At 35.1% G+C, this 13,423-nt stretch overlaps 1 protein-coding gene across 2 annotated transcripts in view; it reads right to left on the reverse strand.

The window, feature by feature from the left end:
• Positions 1–2,256: 2,256 nt before the first annotated feature.
• LOC143203478 (uncharacterized) overlaps positions 2,257–13,423 on the reverse strand; it is a 310,987-nt gene continuing 299,820 nt past the window's right edge. For both annotated transcript variants that reach the window (XM_076415653.1, XM_076415652.1), the window contains exon 7: positions 2,257–6,443. In XM_076415653.1, coding sequence (XP_076271768.1) covers positions 5,817–6,443 — 627 coding nt within the window. In that variant the 3' untranslated portion in view covers positions 2,257–5,816. The remainder of the gene's footprint in view (positions 6,444–13,423) is intronic.

Here is a 13,423-nt window from a genome sequence, read left to right on the forward strand (position 1 = left end):
GAATGTTGTTTCCTGAGATGAGGTTGAAGATGATATTCTTCAATGATTTGTTTTATTATTGTATTGTTTATTATTTCCATAACGTGAACTACACCTGATGTTAAATATTTCACATTATCGCAATTAGTATCGTCATTAAAAAAATTGTGTAGAATCCTAAAGACCTCAGGTTATGCCTCTAGTAAAATGCTAACTCAATTCATTTTTGATGATTCTTGCTAACACATTAAATGAATCTTAACTTTAACATAAAATAAATATACAAAAAAGGTTTTATCGTTTCCATAACTCACTGTTATATCGAACTAATTTCCCGTCGTGTTGACGAAAATATATTAATTGTTTTTGTTCGCCAAAAAAAAAACTTATTCCGAACTGAAATATACGCATCCAAAGTTGACGACGGAAAACCACAATTAAACAAGTAGGTCGCGTCAAGAGGGAAGGGGAGACAAAAGAATTCCACCCGCCTACTCTTTATCTAATAACTGGCGAAAAACGACACAGTCAACACCAACAAAAGCGTCATAAAAGCCGAAATTATTCGAAATTTATAGTCGCGAGACAACGGCGGCAGTTTAGAAAACCGAAAAAACAATTTAGCAACGTTCCGAGGGTTGATAGAAGGGAAAGGGGTAAAAACAACCCCCCGCGCCGTGACGGGCGCCGATATGGCAGGGGAGCGCGGACGGAGGAAGAGGAGGAGGTAGGCGTCTTTCGGCCGTGTTTTCGGAATAAGTAAATTCAAGATTCATGGTGGCGAATAAGTCCGGGAATGAAAGCGAATTAATTAAAATTTCTTAGACGGAATAATGAGTCCCCGGAGGTGAGGGGCCTTCTTCTGGTAATGGCCATCCTGGAAATAAGAGAGGATCGCGCTCGCCCTTCGGTTCGGTTCCCGTCTCCTCCCCCTCTACCTCAGAGTAGAAAAAAGGAGGCTACCATTGATGGCGCGCTTTCAATGATTTCGATTAATTAATTTCGTTTTTATTTAATGGAATAATCCGATCGGGAGTTAAGTTTCGATCATTTTACGACGGTTAATACAAATTTTCTAAGTTTACTGATTGTTATGGTTAGGAAATTGTGTTTCGATGAAACCTTCTGCTTAGATGAAAATTAGATTAAATTAATTTTAAAGCTGTTGCACCTTCCCGGCAGGAGACGAATTCATCTTAAAAAATACGATCTCCAAAAAGTTAAAACTACTAACTAGTAAAGTTAAAAAGTAACATATGCATTTCGTGATCAGAGACATCTATTGGTGCGAGGTATCAATGTAAATAACTGTTAAATTCCATGATTTCGATATTCCTCTACATAGAAAAACGCTAATCCCTTTACTATTATTGAGCTATTGAGTTCAGAACCTCATCAATACAATCGCCGGACCACAATGTAATTGAGCCGTTACAAAAAGTTTTAGAATGTTGTATATGCGACTTTAAAGGAGCTTACTAAGAAAACTAATAGAAATTTTTACACAACCTTGTATAGCCGGCTTGGAGTACGGTCCTCCTACTGTTGCGATAGCCGCGGGTTCGAATCCTGCTGGGGCATGGTCGTAAATTTATGTTTGTTATTGTTTAAAATTAGTGATTGTCCTAGGCAATTGTAAAATCCGAGAAGGAAAATGATCCCAGTCACGCTAGTAACCAGGCCGAGTAAGACCGGATGCCGTCTCGGATGATTTCTAAAGATGGTCACTCGCCAGTCGATAGGCTTAATACTGAGGACCGTGGCTCGGAGGCCACGTTAAACTGTTAGGTCCAGTCCAGATAAACCCATAATTGATGAAAGGAGACTTTTCACCTCAAATGAAAACAAAATGTTAATTTTGTAACGACATTTGCAAGAACTTGAACGAAGAAACTGTCGATAGCGTTATCAAGGGTTGTACCTAATGACAGAAGATTAAATAGAGTAAAACCATTTGATTTATTTCAGTGAAGATATAAGTAAAATTCAGTGCACATTAAAAATAGTCACATAAATGTTAAGCCCAAGGTATCTATTGTAGAACAAGTACGTTGATATTTTAAAACTGTAGCAAATTAGGATAAAAACAAATAGCTTATTACTATAGGTAATAATTTACTAGATTGCTATAATAAATAATAAAAAATTAAGGAAATAGTGGAAATACAAATACCAAATATGTGTGTATTTTTAAATTGCAAGTAGTACAAACCACAATAGAATCTCCCTGTGAGCTGCTACCTATTAAATAAAGGGTAAGACACAAAAACCACTGACTATTTTATATAACTTTACTTTTCCTTAATAACAAATAAATAATATAACAAATCACATTTTTACACTGTGTATATAATATGGTAATATACATGAATAATAATAATAATAATAATACATAATGTATATCACAGCAATTTACAATTATTTTTACGTGTTGTTTTTTTTTGGTTTAATTTCATCTTAATATTCACATTCTATCGACTCAATCACTAAACTGATTGATTCTCGTTTTTTTTTCTTTAATTAGTTAACATTGATATACAGAGTTTGCTTTAGTTAGATTTACTTAAGATATGAATATTTGATTTGTCGAATATTAAGTTTATTTAACGATATAAAAATAACATAGTGTGTTAGTTGATATCTTTGTACATGTTTATAAACGAAGGGAGCTCGGGACCGAGCCGGTAGTTCGTTTGTTCACCTTGTTCCAATTTAACAGACGATGTTTGCCTAGACCGTATACGGAAGAACAGAAAAGTTACGCTTTTATACAAAAGTTTCTCGAGAAATTACCTACGAAATTTTCGTGATATATTAACGTCATTAAAACAAGGGAAATTTGTTTTACTTGCAATCATCCTTCTTTAATGTATGACTATATCTAGTCCGTACAAAACAGCAGTGAGCTCACGTCATCTCAACGTCGAATTTATTACCAATTACACTTCGTCAAATCGCTCTAAAATCAAACCGTATTTTCCTTCTCATTTCATTCTAGTTAAATGCTGTGTGATACGTTCGAACAATAACCGAATCTTAAAATTCGCCTGGTTGTTAAATGAATAATTTCCTCGATAATTAGAGATGATAAATAGGCAAACTTTATTTTGGCACCTTCCTTATTTTGGTATATTTTAAATCAAAGCTTAAATAACCAAGCATAGGATTTAAGTATGGTTTTAAGAGAACATATTTTTAAAGGCATAAGATAAAAGATGTATTATTACATTATACAATTTATGTATCTAAAGAAGACAGGGATATTTTAAAATAGAATTTGGGGCCACTCTTGGATGCTAATAAAAATAATGTATAGACAACAAAGGCCTTTAAAATGACCTCCTGTGAATAAACCTATAAATTCGCATGGTGTTCAAATGAGCACTATAAATCGGCAAAGATTGTTTTGACGCTTTGCTTGTTTTTATAAATTTCATATCGCTGCGTAATGCTTGTGACCACTCGCAAAAAGCAATTATACCTTATAACAAATTATGAATAGTTTAAAACCGTTAATTTTCATTAGTTTTCCTCCATGTTACTAGCATTATTCGTTAAATAAATAATAGCTTGTCGGGGTTGGAGGTATAATAATTCACTGCTTCAAGGTAATAATTGAGTCAGCCCCAAATTTTAAGCTTATTGACTGTATGAGTAGAATTAAGTTTATGACGAGAGTACAAACAGACAAAAAGCGTTAAAACAACAATGGCTCTCTTTAGAACCACAAGCAGAAGAAAATCCAGAAAAATACAATTTTCTAAAATCAAGAATTTTCTATACAATACCTTCCATACGATATTTTCCAGCATCCTCAAAAATACATTATGTGGCACGTTTTATACTGAAAACACCACCAGCTCATCAGTACAAACAACAACATATAAATCACAGCAACATACAAAAATGGATTATATTATATATCTGAATATATCTTCATTCAATTTTAAATACACGAGTATATATTTTTATTTTTATATCAATTAAACCTTAAATCAGAAGAATCATAGAAGCAGAGTAGTGATACTCCGTGATATTACTAGTAACTACACATTACTTAAAATAACGTAGTAAGAAATAGTAGAACTAGCGTAAGATGAATGGTTCCTTCGAATAAGAAGTATAAATAATTAAAAACTAGTTAAAAAAATAGATTATGATGCTTGATCAATAATATAAGGCATTAAAACACAACGGTGAATCCAAAGGGTTATATTGTCCAAGTGGAAAAGTAAAATTGGCACAGTTGGTTTCTCATTAGTTCACTTTCAACGTATTCTACCATAGAAGTTATTTAGTAAGATTCAACTTTGTATCAGAAATAAGTTAACAAAATTCAAGCAATTCCATATACAAAGAACAATTTTTTTACTTACTAGGATGCGGCAATTGATAGGGATTGTGCTCACAATCCAACAGTGAAGCGAACTATTGCCCAAGAACTACAAAGGTTTCTTCATCAGAACAACGAATTATTGAAAACGTTTAAAACTACGTTCGACTGGATGCCATCTGACAGCCATAATATCCACAGCCAATAAGAAAATTTGCAAAATGTAGGTGTAGGCTATACGATGTCCATCGGGTAATCTATTTTACATTAAAATATAATCCAATATAAATGAAAGTTACATAATAAATATAATTAGATATCATCTCACCAGTTAGGTTTCAGGAATAGCCACTAAACAATTGACCAAGTACCTCGAATTACAGATATAAGAAACTCTAGAAAATAAAGGTGTGTGCTCTGATGTCTTGTTCAATGTTGCACAAGTTTTTGATCGAGTGGCATGAAGACCTATATAAAATAAAGTCAGTTATCCCTAAGCATTTATGCCTGTTAGTAAAACTTTATTTGATTGATCAATACCTCCATGTTAAACATTGGGCAAGGGCTGATGTTCCTCAAGGAAGTGTCGGAATCTCTTTGACATCAGTGATCTCCCCACAATATTGTATAACAGAACTGCTACCTTTGCAGCAATATTAGCAGTAGCAGAAACTGTAGACAGCTTAAGACAAAAAGAAATGAAACAAGATCCACATACACTAAATTGACAATCTGGAGGACAACGCGGCAGCGCGTCTTTATTAACGGCATGCAAGTTCTATATGCCAACACAGTAAAATTTCTTGGCGTGACCCTTGCAGCTATCCATCTATAACAAGCTAATTTTATATCAGCAGCTAAAAAGACTAGTGTGGAGCTACATATTTCAGCTGTGGGGCTGCATCAGTGACTCCAAGGTCCAAGTAATTCAGAGTTCCTAAAATAAGATCCAGAAATGTACTGTGAATGCGCCTTGGAATATACACGTTTGTGACCTCCATCGGGATCCAGAAGTTGATATGGTTAGGGACACTATAAGAAGATTTCCATCAAAGAAGACTCCAGAACCAAGTCAATATGGAAGCGTACAGTCCATTAGACGTCTCAAACTGAATAACCCTCTGATCTTGCAAATGTTTGAACACTAAGTGATTCAGTGGAAAAATATTAATTGCAGTTGTTGTTAGCAGGTTAAGTGAGATTAAAGTTAATTGTTAGGTGTATTACTAGTTGTAATGAACAAATTCAAGAAAAAAAAATGTTAGTCAATGATATCATCGTGATCAAATGTGGTTTCTCTTTTCAACTTCGAAAGTTTTTGCTCCAATGATCTATATTAATGATTGCAATTAAAACAATGGTTTTATACAAAATTACCTTGCGGATTTGTAGGTACATTTCAAGAAACTCATTCTTTTTCTCTAAAGTCCCGATAAAACTACTCCAAAGGTCTGTGATACTGACTCATCTAGAACACAACGTCACCGCCGAGCAACTCTATCTGTCATACAGCACTGCCCGAGTAATTCAGAGCGCTATTCGTTCTCTGCTTACCGAAACCGTCGAAGTTAGCATCCGGAACGAAGAAACTCTCCGGTTTGTGCACTTTTTTGGTCTTCGGATGCTGCAACGTCTTGCTCTTGCCGCAATAGCCGCTGGAGCTGTTCGAACTGGACGATCCCAGATCGGACACGCCCAAGAAACCCTGGTGCAGCGTGGTTCCGGGCAGGGTACCGTATTTGGACGCGGGTACGCCCGAGAACGCCAGCGGTGAGACGAAATTCCGATTCTTGATGGTGATGGGGATGGTCTGACCTGCCAGGCCGCCCGCTTGTTGGTTGTGCGTGGTGCAGGTGGCCCCCGACGAACAATAGTTGATTTCCAGGGTTCCCGCGCTGGATAGTTCGCTGCTGGTGGCGAAGTCTTGGCAACGGTTGGTGGTGCAGACGTCCGGGGGTGTCTTGCTCAGGATGGGTCCCCGTTCGTCCACTTCGAATTGCTCCAGGGTCATTTGTTGTTCGGCTCCTACGGGTTCGTAAGTGGGGCGGGTCTTCGTGTGTCTGATGAGGTATTCGGTTGATATTTGGTGCTCGCGGATCTTCCGTTCACCACCCGGTACCATCTTGCAAACCTGGAACAAAATATACACTCGCTATAAATTATGTAATATAGGATGTGTCAAAATAAAACAGAATTAATAGATCAATCTCTCAATGTTTTTTTTATCGTGAAAAAATTATTGTCAATAATTTTTTCACGATAAAAAGTCATTCACTGAGAAAAAGTGGTATACAAATATAATACATACATACAAATATATAATATGGCGATACTATAACGAAACAACCTTGTTTATTTGGCAGCGATCCAATCATCTAGTCAGTTTTTCACTTTCTCAATATTTCGAAATCGTGTACTAGCAAGCCATGCTGCATTGATTTGAACAACTAGTACCCAGAAAGAACTACACTGGGTGGAGAGTACGACTGTCATGGAGATAAGATCAATACATTTTTTATTTGTTTGGAAAACCAGCTGTTAAAGAACCAGTTGGTTCAAGGCAAGTTCAATTAAGATGGCTAAGGCTATAATTAAGGAATGGCTTGGATAACATAAATTATGATCATCTTCAAATACTGCTCCGAATCATCATTTTTTCGTTGTTTTTGGTTAAAAGTAAGCTCGCGCGGCACCCAACTTGCACAGAGCTTTCTCATAACAAAATATACGTCAATGATATTATATATAAGTTAAGTTGATATTTTTAGAGTATCTGCTATATCATTCAATTTCAATTTACGGTCATCCAAAATGATTTTGTAGATTTTTTAATGTTTTCCTCGGTAACAACCTCTTTTTAGGCGTCCACTGCATTCATCGTCTTCGGTGCTCATTTCATCACGTCTAAACTTAGCATACCAATACTTGATGATTGATTTTCCTGGAGCAGTATCCGGAAGCTCGACATCAAGCCAAGTTTTTGCTTCAACTGTATTTTTCCCCTCAAAAAGTAATATTTTATCAATACGCGATATTCCTTTTTATCAATTTTTTTCACAATAACAAAAATTGCTTCACTCAAAATGCTATAATTCACAAACTAATGATCCGACAACTGTGAAATTTATATACGCATCTTTTAAGAGTTAGGGCTATCTAAAAAAACATGGATTTAATTCTAGTAGCGCCATCTATGTGTCAGGCCGGGGACTTTTCAATTGACCTGTTACTTGGTTAATTAGGTGGATTAGGTCGCCAGGGGGATACCACTATATAAAACAACAACAAACTACAACCATTGAGGATCTATAAGTAACTATAGTCTAAGACTTTTGATAATATATGCATTAGATATATGATAACATTATATTTGATTCATTATCTATCTTATAAATCTAAATTCTAACGTCTTAAATTTAGATGACGTGAGTTCAATCTTTTATTGGATAGAATATAGAAAAGACAAACAATAAAATGCGAAATCATAAATAAATTATCAGCAATAAATTCATAGTTGACACTCAGGTAGAGTGTCTATTTCTCAAATAGTATGTGGCTATTGGTGCCACGAATATTCTTCACTACATGGCTATTTCTCAGGTCGCTTTCTATGAACTTGATCTACGTCTTTTTCGCAACTACTTTCCGTGTCTTCCATCCAAAAAGCTGATTTCTCTACAGTCTATTCTACTAAGTCTAATCAATGGTTATAGTACTGGTTGCTGCTGTGAATACAAATAAAAACTCCTTTATTAGCTGCATGTGTACTGGGTCCAGTACTGTATCTTCTGTATACGGCTGATCTGCCCACCACAAAAATAACTACTGTGGCAACATATGCGGACGATACAGCAATCTTAGCATCCCATGAAGATCCAGTCACAGCATCAATAAACCTACAAACTCACCTGAAGCAAATACAATTATGGTTGAAGACATGGCGCATTAAAGCCAATGATTCAAAATCCACGCATATAACGTTTATCCTGCGTAGAAGAACATTTCCACCAGTAAATATCAATCATCGTCAACTCCCCCAAGCAGAGCATGTTAAATATCTTGGTATGCATTTAGATCGACGCCTAACCTGGAAGAAGCACATACTCTCTAAACGGAAACAACTAGGACTAAAATTATATCAAATGTATTGGCTCATTGGGCGCAAATCCAAGTTATCATTAGATAACAAGGTATTGCTATATGAGTCTATACTCAAGCCCATTTGGATATATAGAATTCAACTATGGGGTACCGCTAGCAAATCTAATGTATCCATCATTCAACGGTTCCAAAATAAGGTGTTGCGTGCCATTGTTGATGCTTCGTATGCTTGATAGCTTCTAGAACCTATAACGAGTGTAATCCAACGTGTTTGTGTGAAGTATTTCGAAAGTGTGTCAGTGCATCCCAATGTACTCGCTAATCAGCTAAATATGCGACGTGATAGTGAAGTGCGTAGACTAAAACGTTTAACACCACCTGATCTGATTACTGGACATATGTAGAGTTTAGAATAAGCATTAGAATAAGACTAATTAATTAAGATAATATTTTATACAGAAGATTGCTTAATGAAGTAATTTTCTACATGCCATGTATATATAATATAAACAGAAGAAATACTTATTGCCAATAGGGCAGATTGTGGACTCACGAAGAGTAATAATAAAAAATTAGCTGCATGTAGCTGTCCACCGTTTGAATTATCAAAGGATCACATCTAATATTCAATACGTAATACATAATTCTGTTCACGTATATCATCGCATAATCAGATTAAAATAAAAAATCTCTTCGAACATCAGTATTATTTATAAACGAAATTAGTAAATCCCACACGAAAGGCTCCCCATCTCAGCGTTACGTAAAAGGCAAAACCGTAATATCATTTAAAAAAAGGGAACGATTTAAAAGTAATTAAAGCTTATTAGCCGGGGTAATCTTCGCTGTCGTTTGTGGGATTTTTCTTCAGCAACGATGGATATATACGCGGATAAGTAAGGAGGGGGAAGAGGAGGAGGAGGAAGACGAAAAGGAGGTAATCTGTTAAAGCTGGAGCAAACGCTCTTTGGAGAAAATTAAAAACGTTATGCCGTCGCCGAAATAAAAGCAATTTTAACTGGCTTTCGTTTTGATATTCGAGTTCGAGGCGGGACAGTTGACGGCGAAGAAATAGTGATACTGCTTTTATTACTGTCCGTTGTCAGATAAGATGCTATTACTTGGTTATTCTTTTACCGATTTGTCAGGGTCATTTTCTATATCATACGATCAATTCATTTTTAATTAGATGTATAGTCTTCAAAATAACAGTGAACTCACGTCATCAAGATGTTTAATGTATTGTAAAACATTTTATCGAATCGAATATATATATATATATATATATATATATATATATATATATATTTAAAAAAAATTAGTAAAAATACGTTTACCACCCATCTAATACTCAGCAGGTCTAAAATTAAGAATATACCTGAATGGTAACAATATATTATCCTCAGATTAATATAATATATCACAATAATTATCAACAATAACAAAAATTGTCATTAAAATCAATGAAAAAATGTCATAATTTCATTTACAGCAAACCTCTCGAACAGAATAGATAAATTGAGGTGAAATAGATAGAAATTTAACAGGGCTATTTTGGGTAATATCTGTATAAACAATGGGAACGTCAGGGGACATGTCCGATGCAAATTAGCCTGCATATTCATTCGATCTGATAGCAATGATGTAAGCAAATTGCCAGTCAGATATGTTTATGTAATTTATATAAAGCGAAGGACGAGAATTTGATGCCATATATATCCATGACTGTTAAATAGTTTTCACAGGCCATAGTATGTTATTCATTTCTAGCTTGTGTTATAATAAATTCACTGGCCAATAAACAAAATGAATATTTCACTGACTGTATCGGTCGAATTTTATTAATATTCAGTTAAGAAACATTATGGAAAATATTATAATTGTCCTTTTTTAATAACATTTATATCTTAAAATGTTAAAAAAAAACTTTAAGGTGGTTAGATTCGTAAGCAATAATTTGATGTAAGACCATTCATCCAGAAAAATTTAATAATCGGTCATCAAAAGCAGACTACTTTTAGTTGCCTTAGATTAGGCCACTGCACTGTCATTATATGGACAAAACAAAAATTACTTCCCAGCCAATATGTTCATAAACTACAGAAAATGTTACCAAAATAACACACCGAACTACTAAAATCGTACATTACAGCTAGAATGTTTAGAGTTAAACAAGAAGAAGCTTTGTTTGGCTTCTTTCATTGTAGAGTAACTCCAAAAAAAAAAGACAAACCACAAGGTAGTGTACTGGGACCAATGCTTTATCTGATGTACACTTGTGTTATAGCTGTCGGAAACAATAGTGAAGAAGCCTTACGAAAATTTCAACAGGCAAGTGGCAATAAAAATAATTGGATACAAGCTTGGAAAATAAGATTAATGAAAGTAAATCTGTACATGTGCAGTTCACCTATAAAGAGACCGTACAAGCACCAATAACATTAAATAATACTATCATTATATATAGCAACAACGCTAAATATCTCAGAAGGGATGAAATTTATAAAGAAGAAAAGAAAAGAACTGGAAGTGAGATATAGGAAAACGTACTGGCTAATTGGAAGAAAATCACAATTATCAGTACATAATAAATTGCTATTATATAAGCAAATACTGAAACGTATATGGACATACGGAGTTCAATTATGGGAATGTTCTGCAAAGAACAGACACAGAAAAAAGAACAAATTCCTGAGAGGTATTGTAAGCGCACCCAAATACTATAGACTGATTACCTACATCGAGACCTTCAGATATCCAGTCAGTCAAGACATCAAGAGAATTTTAAGGGGACACGAGGAAAGATTCCATTCTCATGAGAATATGGAAGTATTGCAGCTTTTGTATACCACCAGAATAGAACACAGACTCAAAAGGATCAAACCATCTGATCTTGTGTAGTGTTGTGTAGTGAGGCACATATAATAAATAATACAGCAGTGATAAGCATAAACATTATTTCACCAGAGACTGAGTTAGGGCCGATGTGTCCTCCTAGTTATATACCTAGATATAAGTTATCATAAAGACAAATTGTAGGTTAGACTGCAATGGCTAGTAATAATGTAACAATTAAATAATAAAAAACTTTTACCATACATTTGACATGATATTTCCTGTATTTGTGACGCTTCTTCAGGCTTGGACTAGGTTATTTTTAGTTTTGACTCATGTGGAACAACCTGTTATAAATGATTAAAGCTGCTTTATAGTCGATGTTTAGTAGTATATAATATTATATATATATATATATATATATATATATATATATATATATATATATATATATATATATATGTGCAGATTATCATACGAAAATATAAGTAATCCCCTCAATAAATCCCCCCGTATATAAGCTATTCATCGTTCCCCATCATATTTCACCGCCCGGCACCCCTCACCATCCCCCGCTCTCGTTCGGTCCATCAATCACAACGAATCACCAAAGACCTAACGACAACGTAATATAGATGACAGGTTAATCCTTCACATTGTCCGAAGTTAGAACGGGACGGCCGAGACGGCCTCCCGAACGGTCCCTTCATCTTTAATCTAATCGTCGGGAACATATATCCTTCGAGGGATTGCGATTCTTCCTCCTGCGAGAGGGCGAAATCCCGACAGAGCGGAGGAGGGCGGTGTGGTGCGGGCATTCGACGCTGGAGGAGCGCGGAGGAATATTGCCTTATCTTGTCGCCCATTTTTAACGTTACCCAGCAGCTAGACAAGAAAAAAGGTGTCCAGACGCAGATATTACCTCCTTTATTCTCCCTACTTCATTGTACGGCGGAATCCTTTTAACTTTTTTTTCCTGTGGATGCTATCGATGAAAGATTTACATTTTGATTCGGTCGGATAAGCGGGGAATGATCAACTTTAGGTTGCTTTTATCGGTCATGTCAATCTTTGCCTTTTATAATTTTGTTCGTATTTACTAACGTGTAAATATTCAGCAAAAACTAGTGTTCAACAATGAAAATATTTTGTATTCTTCTAATGGAGTTTATGTTTGAATAACCGCTAAAGAAGTCTACCACTCGGACTGTCATCTTCCTATAGGGAAGAGATTCTGTTATGATTTGGGCGGCAATATTGTGATATTCAGCTGGTACCCCCATATACATCACTGCGAATAAATATCTCGACATCCTCAGTGATGAAATTCTTAGTATGACTAGCATATTGCTGCTAAACACTCCCATGTTCCAAGATGAGAATGCGTCATTATACATAGCCAAAGAGGTTGAGTCTTGGTCTGAGGAGCATCAGAGTGTCATCAGCAAACATCCTCGCTGGACAGCACAGTCGTTAGACCTTCGTAGGACCGTCCTAGATTACCATCTTCAGCATCGTTGAAGTTGCTGGTGGATGTGTTGGTACAATAATGATACAAAATTCTGTAGGAATCTATTGTGCGAAGAATTTTAGCTATTTTAGAAGCAGTTGGTAGCTCAACACCTTATTTATTAATAATTAAGTTTATATATATATATATATATATATATATATATATATATATATATATATATAAAGTAATGAAATATTAAATGTGGATATAAAAATGGCTGCAATCTTATTGAAAACATAACATATCTCATGGCAAATATAATCAAAATTTTCATAGCTTTTTTTTCCCTTTTTCATATTTCTTTAGTGCTATCAATTCAAATAAGATGTATTAAAGTTTCTATCTTTTTGTTCCCTCGTACTGAAAGCAGCAGAGCAGCATAGCTTAAAGGAGAGTGTCTGTTAATATTTTACTTACTTGTTCAACATAAAAACGCATTGAGACAAGTTATAATTATTTTTAAAATGTTACTGTGAAAATTTAAGATATAAAGCACAGAGTATGATCGAGTAAAGTAGCGCTGGGAAGAACAACGAAGTCCTGTTGTCAGTCGTGGTAGATCTCTAGAAACTTCGATAGTTGAAACTTTGATGTGTACACTTTGGTGCTTTTATTTTGAAGTCTTACACCAAATTTCAAGCAAATAGGCACCGTAAAATTTA

Source organism: Rhynchophorus ferrugineus, unplaced genomic scaffold, assembly GCF_030347505.1.
Source record: "Rhynchophorus ferrugineus isolate W39M unplaced genomic scaffold, kcgeb_rfMv2 rfM10, whole genome shotgun sequence".
Taxonomy (NCBI): Eukaryota; Metazoa; Arthropoda; class Insecta; order Coleoptera; family Curculionidae; genus Rhynchophorus; species Rhynchophorus ferrugineus.